The sequence below is a fragment of the Pyricularia pennisetigena genome, chromosome 3 (assembly GCF_004337985.1).
Source record: "Pyricularia pennisetigena strain Br36 chromosome 3, whole genome shotgun sequence".
In the NCBI taxonomy this organism is placed as follows: domain Eukaryota; kingdom Fungi; phylum Ascomycota; class Sordariomycetes; order Magnaporthales; family Pyriculariaceae; genus Pyricularia; species Pyricularia pennisetigena.
The window spans coordinates 6,945,867-6,955,860 of NC_043742.1; the positions used below are offsets into that span (position 1 = coordinate 6,945,867).

General features: G+C 53.2%; 1 protein-coding gene across 1 annotated transcript; it reads right to left on the bottom strand.

The window, feature by feature from the left end:
- Positions 1 to 251: 251 nt before the first annotated feature.
- Positions 252 to 9,077, bottom strand: PpBr36_03644 (uncharacterized protein; the record flags this gene model as incomplete). The annotated part of the gene is made up of 1 exon (XM_029890814.1): positions 252 to 9,077. The coding sequence occupies one exon, from the start codon at positions 9,075 to 9,077 to the stop codon at positions 252 to 254; it is 8,826 nt and encodes a 2,941-aa protein (XP_029754337.1).
- Positions 9,078 to 9,994: the final 917 nt, after the last annotated feature.

Genomic DNA, 9,994 nt, shown 5'->3' on the forward strand with positions numbered 1-9,994 from the left:
ATCCCTCCTTCCCTCTAGGAGATACCTACCCATATGCTAAAGTCTCACCGCAGTATGCATTTCTACTGCGGTCCTAGCCTCTTAAACACCTCCCAGTCTAACAAAAGAGAAAAAGAAAACCATGCTACATGCAGACGATGTGGCAAACAGTAAAAAAGCAACACAGAAACAAAGAAAAAAATAAAATAAAATAAAAGCGAGAATACAGGACCGCTGAGGTTGAGCTAACAAGATGATAGACTCCAGGTTAACTAATCCCTATCATCGTCATCATCATCATCGTCGACACCACTCTTTTCACTCCTCTGTTCCGAAGGCTCCCTCTCCTTCAGCTTCGATGTCAACGCGCTGAGCTTGTTCTTGAAGCCGCCGAGTCCAGATCTCCTCCGCTCGGCCCTTTCGCTCGAGTCGCTCATCCCGTTTGTTCTGCTCCTCGACCGCGGGCGCAGCTTATCGGGGTCGCTGGGTTGGGTGGCTTGCGTGGTCAAGTTGGTCTCCTGAGGCGTCGGTGGCGTCATCATTAGGAAGGTAGGCACATTACTGCGCGTGGCAACGGCGAACGTGTTGCTGCGGCCCGATCGGGCAGACGTCACGCTCGAGCTTCGACTGGGCCCCTTAGCGCCGTGAAACGATGATGACTCGGAGCTTTGCATCGACTGTGGACGAGACTGAGAGTCGCCGCCGGGAGAGTTGCCAAACAGAGATGATGAGTCACTGTCGTCGCGAGCCTCGGACATGGCCGGAGATGCCAGCAGCGCTGAGCTCGTAGCGAGCGCCCGCACCTGCGACGGTTGGCCCTCGCTTCGGCGATGCCGAGTGAATTTGTTGCCGATTATGGCGCCCGTGTGAGAAATCAGTGCCTTGATGACACGACTCTTTAGGGCCAGTGCCAAGTCAAGATTGGACCACGTCTTGTTGCGGTACTCCATCGCCGGCAGCCGGAAGACAAAGTCGTGGACATCCTCAATGTTGCGCTTCCCCATACCCTTGTAGCTGAGACAAAGCACCACCGACGACATCTTGATGTGGGCAAAGGTCATGTAGTTGCTCGCGCGTGTCATCATCTTGGTAAGATCATCAGACGGCTTTTCGCCCTTGTCATCACTGGAGTTCGGTTTGCCTCGCAGTGCGAAACGCGATGATTTCTTGGAGTCGCTGTTGAGCGATTCCTTGGCGGTCGAGAAGCCAGTCGAGGTTCTGCCAATACCCGGCCGCGGTAACGACTCAACCGACGGCTTCTTGCCCAACGTGCGGGTCGTAGCTCCGGTGGCAGACGAACGGAAGAGCCTGAATGTGTGACCTGTCTCGCCCGAGTGCAGACTATGCGCCTTGGACTTGGGGTTTGCTGATGTCGTGTCTGAGTTGAGCGTGGGCTGCAGTCTTAGCTCCAGCGAGCCAGGCCGCGTGCTGAAAGCCGACGAGTCCTTGTCTCCCAGACGGCCAGTTGAGCCGCTCAACGAATCATCCTCCGCGTCCCTATCCAACCCGCCTTTACTGATATCCTGCTTGACGCTGGGGTCATCCTTGGGGAAGATGTATTCAAAGAGTTTGACACCGACCTCTTGTTCGAGTTGGACCTTGACGGGGGACACATTGAGTTCGAAATGCTCCATCACAGGTATTCCAGCTATAGCCTCGAGCATGTTCCAGTGCACCTGAATCATGGGCTGACTGTTGTCCGCCGGGCTGCGCTCATCGACGTAGGGAGCAATCAATTCACCGTAGGTGGCCCTGTTCATGAGGTTCAGGCCTACGACCTTGCCAACCTGTACCAAGTTGACGTGCGAGCCGTCCGAGTTGTCTGTCCGGTCGTACTCCAGGTCCTTGAGTTGCAGCTCCGCCATCGGTTGGTTGTCATTCTGCACCAGGAGCCATACGACCTCCTTGACCGAGATGCTCCACTTGAGCAGTGCGTTGTTCTGACTCGCCGTATCGTATTTGCTCTGAGCGGTCGTGATGGCTTTCATGGTGAAGAAGAGTTCGTCTTCGGCTGTAGCAAGGTCCCTCTCAAGAGAAATCCTGTCCTGCCAACTCTTCTTGTCGAGATATTTGGAATGCACCTGGAAGTGCGTCTTGATGTCGTGCATCTGCCTGATGCGTTCCTGGAGCTTGACCACCATCTCGGGCGCACCGCGCAAATCACTGAAATCCGAAGCCAGCATAATCTTTTCGAGACGTTCGTTTCGGTGCTTCTCCGAGGGCTCGCTGTACAAGAGCAGATCGTTGACTATCTTGTAGATGGCAAAGTATTGCGTCGAGTCGCACACGGCAAAAGCCTGTGGAAACTCGACCCACAGGTTGTCCATCTGGTTCTCGGCAACTTCGTAAGATGACTTTGTGCTGAGGTCCTCGTCGCCCGTAGTATTAACCTCATCGTTGTACTTGAGCCTCAGCGTGTTGTACTTGTCGTAGCGCAGCATGGCCGACGTCCTTTGGACGACCCGCTTAAAGCCGAACGGGGCCGTTTGGAAATCGAACATGACCTCCATCGGGACCCAGGGTGGCCACGGTGATCCGTTTGGTGTACCGTATGTACTGCCAGAGTGCAGAGACAGAAGCTGTTGGGCAAACCATTTTTGGTCTGTGACAAAGAACTGCGTATTGTCCATGTTCACCAGGAACCGGCGTTGAACAAGCCCACTGACCGTATCGTATATGCGTTCTTTGTCCAGCACCTCGACCACCTTGAGCTCCATTCCCTTGGCTGTAATGAGCACCACGTTCTTGGTGTTCTTGTCGCTCTGTAGCTGAATCTGCGGAGCAATGAGCCGCACATGATAGCTGTACTGTGGCACGAAGCCGTCCGCAATGTTCCCGGACAAATCTCCGATCGACGGGCCGCATATGGCCTCCCCAGATCCAGACTTGTCCGTGCTAGATTTGTCGTCGGCATTGACAAACTTCTTGCCCTCCTGCAAGATCTTCTTGATCTTGTCCTCAATGTCTGTACCGTTTTCCTTGTCTGACGCAGAAGGGTCCGGCGATCCAGTGACACCAGAGGGTGCCGGGGTCGAAGTGCTGTTCGTAGGCTTCGAGTTCTTGACCTTGGCCTGCTCTTCAACAATGTCCAGAATGAACTTGATCGCCGGGCGTGAAAGATAGTAGACGAACCCACGGCGCTGGCTGACCTGGTGACTATAGCGCAAAATGATGTTGCGGAGGAGGTTGTTCCACTTCAGCTGCATGTTGTGTACCACGAACCTGTTCTTGAAGTCACTGGCAAACTCGGCACCCGAAGGTAAAGTGATGGAGCCTTCCGAGAGCGGTATTGATATCGACGTGTCCGTCTTCTCGGTCAGCCTTTTTATATCATCACCCGGGCCCTGATGTATCATTTGTTTTAGCATGTTCTCCAAAAACTTTTGCTTCTCCTGGAGCACGCTGCTATGCTTTGTAAGCTTGTCGCGGTCTGATGACAGATCGGCATCTTGATGGTTGGTCTTTATCAGTCTGAGCTCGATTTCGCCCAGAGTCCGGGTGCCATTCTCAATTTGTTCCTTTATCTGCGATAGACGCTTGCGAATGAGTTGTATCTGCACTCTACGCGGATCATCGTCTTGACTCATGATGCAGAAGTGAGTTGGCTCGTCACCAAAGGGGCTACTCCTCGAGACATCTCCCGCGATAATGCCTCCAATGTCCGTCTGTCTGAAGTAGGTGATCCTCGGGGCAAACACCAGTGGGAGTATCTGCGTCTCTGGTGTTCCCTCGGAGGGCACCAGAGAATCAAGCTCCACAAAGTCGTCCATGTCTATCCAGCTAAAGTCATTGTCTGGTATCGTAAAGCGTGAGAGGTCGTTTTCGTCATCTCCGTGGTCAAATCCCGGAATCGAGCTATTCTTTGTGGACTCTGCAGTAGCGGCACGCATATTAGCCGAGACGGCTCGAATATCGGCCGATGCAAGATCTAGTTGACCAGCATGTATCTTCATGCCCGTGGTCCTCGACTGCTCTGCCTTGTTCCCCCTGCCTTGGGTGTTGAACTCCTCCCTTCTTTGATGCAAGTCCAACATGAAGCTGTCAAAGCGGACCTTGATACCCGTTGCCTGCATCGCTTCCTCCGAGGGATCCTCGGGGTCCTTGTGTCTGTAGATATGGCTAAGGAAGAGCGGGGCAAGGAGCAGGTTGTACTTGATAGTTGCCAAGTGTCGGCCAAACTTTTTGCTGTTCTTTTCACGACCTGGCCACAGAGCGCCTTGCCGGATGGGCAGAGACATTGGCCCGCCAAAGAGCGACCACCACGCGAAGAAGTGTGTGAAAAAGCGCGGCGTCAGGTGGACAGTGTTGTAGCTACGCGACGGTTCAGGGTTTGAAGTGGTCCATTCCCGATCCGCTGGTGCACAAATAGCAACCGACAGATGGATGTGATTGCTTCTGAAGCCGCGGAAAGCGTCGTACGGTTTGTCATCCAACGAGACTGCGTTCTGTGGAGTCTTCAAGACTACATCGTAGTGGGGTTTGAACTCAAAGTTTCGCTTGCCGTGCTCGATGGCTCGCTCAAAGACTAAGCCAGCACGCCATTGGACCCTTCCGGATAACTTCATGATGACCTTCTGGAAAGCTGCTCCAGGCTTATGGTCTTCGGCCGATACTCCACCGGGGTCGCCACTGAGACGTTCGGACTCCCGGGCAATGTGACTGTAGTCTGGCACGGCAAGAACATATTCGCCGCTGTCGACGGTCATGAAGCGTTTGGCATCGTCGTCTTCGTGGATGTTCCACCGAACATCGTTACGCCAGCACATGAGAAATCCAGCACCGGCGCCAGTGACCTTGTACGGGTCTCGGGTGCCCTTGAGTGCAAGGTGAACGTCGCCATCCCCTTTCCAGGCGACGCGGACACGAGAGTGTAGATTGAGTCTTATCTTGTCCCAGAATCCCACTCGCTCCGACGGATCCAGCTGGGGCTTCGTGAAGGACTCTATAGCCATCATCATGTCCTGAACGGCCGGTTGATAGCATGGGCCCCATGTGAACCTTGTTGGCAGGGCCGTGTTGATGTCGACCCGAATATCGGAGTATGACTTGACGGGACCAACCGTCCGCCTGACATCGATTGCAAACGCGCCTTCGCCATCGTCGTTGCCGGGCGATGCAGCTCTTTCTGGTACTATCTCTACTCTAATCCTTCGTGTGGACTCAGGCCCGTGAAACTCCTCCGCTATGACAAAATCTGTCTTGAGCGAGAGGGCAGCCAGTCTTGCAGACTGTCCAGCCTTGAGACTTGGAACATGCAGCAGTGGTAAAGGATAATCTCTCAGAGACACCTTGGCTTCTCCCATGTCGATCGCTACGCTCATGGGGATGAGTAGCGAGTACTGCATATCCCGAGGCATGCCTTTGCCCACGTTGTGCAAAAAGTCAGGCAGATCGCGGATTGGAAATGAGGGTTTGTCAACAGTGACGTGCAGATCGTGGATCAGTGTTGACATCAGTGCTGGGCGTTGTGGCACTTCGAGGATATGTTCGTCATCATCAACATCGTCCGGCATGTGGTCGGCACCCCAGAAGAGGCTTCTAAACTGCTTCATGCTGTTGCGTGCCGTTTCAAATTGGCGATCTATACGCCTCTTCCAGCTGTGCGCGTTGTGTTCGTTGAGTCGTCGTCTCGCCTCGCTGATGGTTACCTGAGCTCTCCCGCTCATATTCGGGGCTGCACTGTCAGGATCATAACGGGGTGCTCGGCCCCGTCCTGGACTCTCAGAGCTTGATCGTGGGCGACCATCCTCACTTGGTGTCCTGGCCCATGATGCTCTTCCACGTTTGGATCTGCCTCTGGCCATTAGAGATCGGGTGCGGAACTTGTTTGACTCCTTCCTAGACTCTTCCTCGTGTATCTTTTTCACTTTGACCTGAAACGCTTCCTCACGGGCTAGCCTCTGTACTTGCTCGATTCGCCCAGCACGATATATCATGCCAAGTTTCCACTCAAAAGCACCATCCTCAAGCTCAAACAAGAAAGTCCTGCTACGAAATGAGACCTTTGGGATGGCCTTGGGGCCTTCCGGCCCCTTCTGGAGGATATACTCATTCGTTCCGGTCTTGAAACGATGGTGAAGCTGTTGGGCAGATTTGAACACGTTTATAAAGTTGTCTGTGACCTTGTTGAAGATCAGTTCATGAGGAACAGCAAAGCGAATAGCGTCTGCCACAGCATCGTAAAGCTTCTCGTCCTTGTACCCGCCGCTGGAAAGTTTCCTGCGCGACTCGCGGTAGTCAAGACGCCCATTCTTGATGCTGATGACCCTTGCCCAGACTTTTCGCATCCTAGGCGCTTCCGCGTATAGCCTGATGAGCTTGGAATGAAAGAAAGGTGGTGACCAGCGGTGGCGGCCTGCCTCCAAGCCATGAAGCTGGAGCATAATCGGAGGATCGGCCGGCATATCCGCCTTGATTTGAACTAAAGCAGCCTTGACATCAATGGCCACCAGCTCCTTCGCTGAGCTTGCAGCGGTGTTGATGCCCCCGCCGTGATCAGAGGCCATAGGTGGGGCTAAAAGATCGCTATTTGGAATCTTGGGTGCGTCCTCTTTTCCATTACCAGCTGGGCTTGTGCGTCGGTTGGATCGTATAAAGGCCTTTCGCAATACAGTGATGGCAATAGCAACCGAGTAGTGGCGATAAAGCGAGTACTGCACAAGCAGTGTACGTACATGGGAATGGATATGGAAAACCGGCCCCTGATTGTCACTGAGAGTCGAGCATGCAAGTTCAAACCTGGGTATGTTGATAAATGGCTCAGCCTCCCATCTTTCAGAAGACTCCACAATGAAAGCCTCTAGTCCCTTGACGTTAACCGCGATGCGGCGGCCATCGCCGTCATTTTGGAACTTCTTCCTTGGGGACAGTGGGATTGTCCTGAGCAAATCCGCCTCGGGCATCATGCTGGTACGGCTGCTGGCACGGCGGCGTGCTGGTCTTCGTTGCAGGTTGTCAAGCCTTTGAGCACGGTACTCTGCAGACCATGATTCCAGCTGTAATGCGACACCCCGAGTGTGTTTCGATATATCTTCATCTATACCTGCAATCTCTATGCTGAAATCTCTCGCCTGTATGTTGAAGTGCAAAAGCCAGGAGGGCATCGCACGCAGAAAGTTGTGGTTCCGCTGAGCGTCTGACAATTTCTCGGGGTGCGCACTGTGCCGAAGGCTTCGCACAATGTGACGTAGACCGTCGGCGATTTCAGGCCGCACCATCTTGACTGCAAATGTTTGCAGATTGCCGGTTGCGACAACATGCACGTCGGGTGATGCCCCGAGCTGAATCTTGAGGTCAAACGACTCCGTCTGAACGATATCAAATCGACTACCTGAGGATGTCTGATAGTACAGGTGGTGTGTCTGCAACCGCATGGAAGATGCCAGGGAATAGTGCAGGTCCTCCATTGTCGAGTGAAAAGATTCAAGATCAAGAGATATGGAGGAGATGGAGGAAATAATTAGGTCAAAGTCATCCGGATCTGCAGACTTCTGGACAGGTGGCAGAGCGATCCTGACCACGGGTTCGTGCATTGTAAACTTGACGTTGGCCTTTGGTAACAGCCTAGAGATGAGTATATGGCGCTGTTGGCTTCCGGATCTCCGCCGTCTAGAGCGGGGCCGCACCATGGCGAGAAGAAGTGGCAGGTGACGAGGATCGAGATCGACGGCGGGGGAGGTGACAATCGAGTTGGCGAAAAGGATATTGGCGTTTCTTTGCTCGGCACTCTCATGTTCAGTCAGTTCGACGGTCTTGGAGGGTAGAGTGGTTCTGATGGTCGTCGTTGCCATGGGTATATAGAGGATGCGCTGCGGTTTCTCATGACCGTCATCTACACCCACAGATATGGACAAGGCTGCCACCAAGGCCTCGTGCGCTATATCCTTGGATGGGAAATACATGCGGTGGGCGGGAGACTTGGGATCCAGTCGGTGAAGATCTATTCCAACCTCCTTCATGGCAGCATTGAGCTGCACAGGGACACCAGTGGTTTTGACTGATTCGATTTTCTTGGTCAAGCCCAGGAAGCTGACGGCGAACTGGACCTCCTTGATACCCCTGAGCAGGGAACTGGCGAACTCCTTAGAGTCCGATACGGTTTGCATAAGCTCTTGATCGGTACTTCCCGGGACCTGTATTTCCTGTACAACGTCGTCGAGGGAGCCCTCGTCATCTTCAACGTCGGACGCAGAATTCCTTGCACGAGCTCGACACTTCTTAAGGAGCTCGGTGCACAGCTGCAGGTCGTCGTACGGCAAGTGAACCCGTCCAAGCTTGAGCGCGACGGTTGCGTCCCGCAGACCATCAAGGGCATCATAGAGGAACCCGTGTATGTTCAGTGTTGCATTGTCCAAGATCTCCATCGACTCCCTCCCCTCGGGCGTGAACAAGACGCTGCGCAGAGTCATGATCCATTCGGCTTGGTTCTTCTCGTGCTGTTTCCGGCTCCGGGCCTGCCAGACAAAGCGCGCACGATCTACCGTCTTACGTCTGGTGTCGACAGCAATTGTCAAGCTTCCAAACTGCACATTTCCCACTTCCACTATGTTAACGCTTGAATTGGTGGCCACTATGTCCACCAAGCGAAACCAGTTGATGTTTCTGTGCAGGCGCTTTATGCGCTCCTTGAGTTTCATGAGGTGCTTCCATAGCTCGCTCCTCGGCGGACCACCAGTCGCGCGGCGTATGATTCCCGGCTTGGGACTTCGACTTCTTGCACCAGGCGCCGGCTTTGGCTCCTGATTCCGTGTTAGGCGGCCTTGTTCTCCATGGTCATCTTCTTCATCCTCACTGGTCTCAGCATCCACGGCCTTGGGGCCCTCTAACTCCTGAATATCAACTGTAACCACTAGTGCATTGATGACAATGCTCAACCAGGTAGGCTGGGCAAAGGTTGGCCGATGTACGTTGAGGCCGAGACCCCGAATCTCGATCTTGAAGCCATCGCGTGGGGTGTAGGCTAGTCGGCGAAGCGAAAAGTATCCGACGCGCTGGATTGAAATGCCGGTAACGATGCGAAGGACTGCGAAGACGACAAATGTCGAGAGGTAAACGAGGACGATGACACCGAAGACGAAGGTCGGGTTGAGGAGAGCCATGTCCGCGGCACCAATGTAACCGCGATAACGGCCTTTGAGGCATGCAAATGGGCCAAGCCCAACGTTAGATGAACTGGCGGGTGAGCTTGAGCATTAGATATCGAGTCGAGTTGTATACGCGACTGCGCCAAAAGTACGAGGGGCCTCCTGCGCACTGATTAGGTACTTCGTAGATAGGTATGGTTCGGTCGTGTGCTGCGACTGCTGCTGCTACTCGGCCTCCTGAGCGCCAAAGATGAGTGGCACGCCCGCGGCCGTCATTCGCCCCGCAACCGGAAGTGCAGGGCCATTTGCTCGATCGGTATCACACAAAGACTTGACGTAGATTCCAAGACTGAAGACAATAAAAAAGAATAAAAAAAAAGCAATGGATACCTGCGGTTATGTCAGAGTACCGGCAATGCTACTGTAGTACAGTTGTCAAATTTACCAATGGGGAAATATAGATTTCCGGGTTTGGTTTTTGACCGGACCGGTTATTCCTAAAACAATTGAGTGGGTTGTCTGTCAGACAGGTTGGCAAGGATCTGAGGTCGACCAACATCAGTGGTTCGCGAAGCCATTCTTTGGGTGATTACCGGACTGGCCCCGCCGTTACTTATTGTTCTTTAAATTTTTTTTCTACGTGAGGAATCGCATGCACCCTGCACCCCATCCGGCCCAGGCGAGGGAGCTCTGCCCCAGCGTACCTACTACCTACGTAATAGCAGATCTCTAGCTCCGCACTCAAAACCTAGGAAATCATGAATACAGAGACAAAAATGTTTTAATAAAAGCTGGTTTCCACACCTCAAGGACTCGTCCACCAGTAGAGTATCCCGTATGTGGTGATACCCAAGCTCGGTAAATATTTACTGGCTTCTCAACTCAACAAAAAAAAAAAAAAAAAAAAAAAAAAAAAAAAAAAAAAAAAAAAA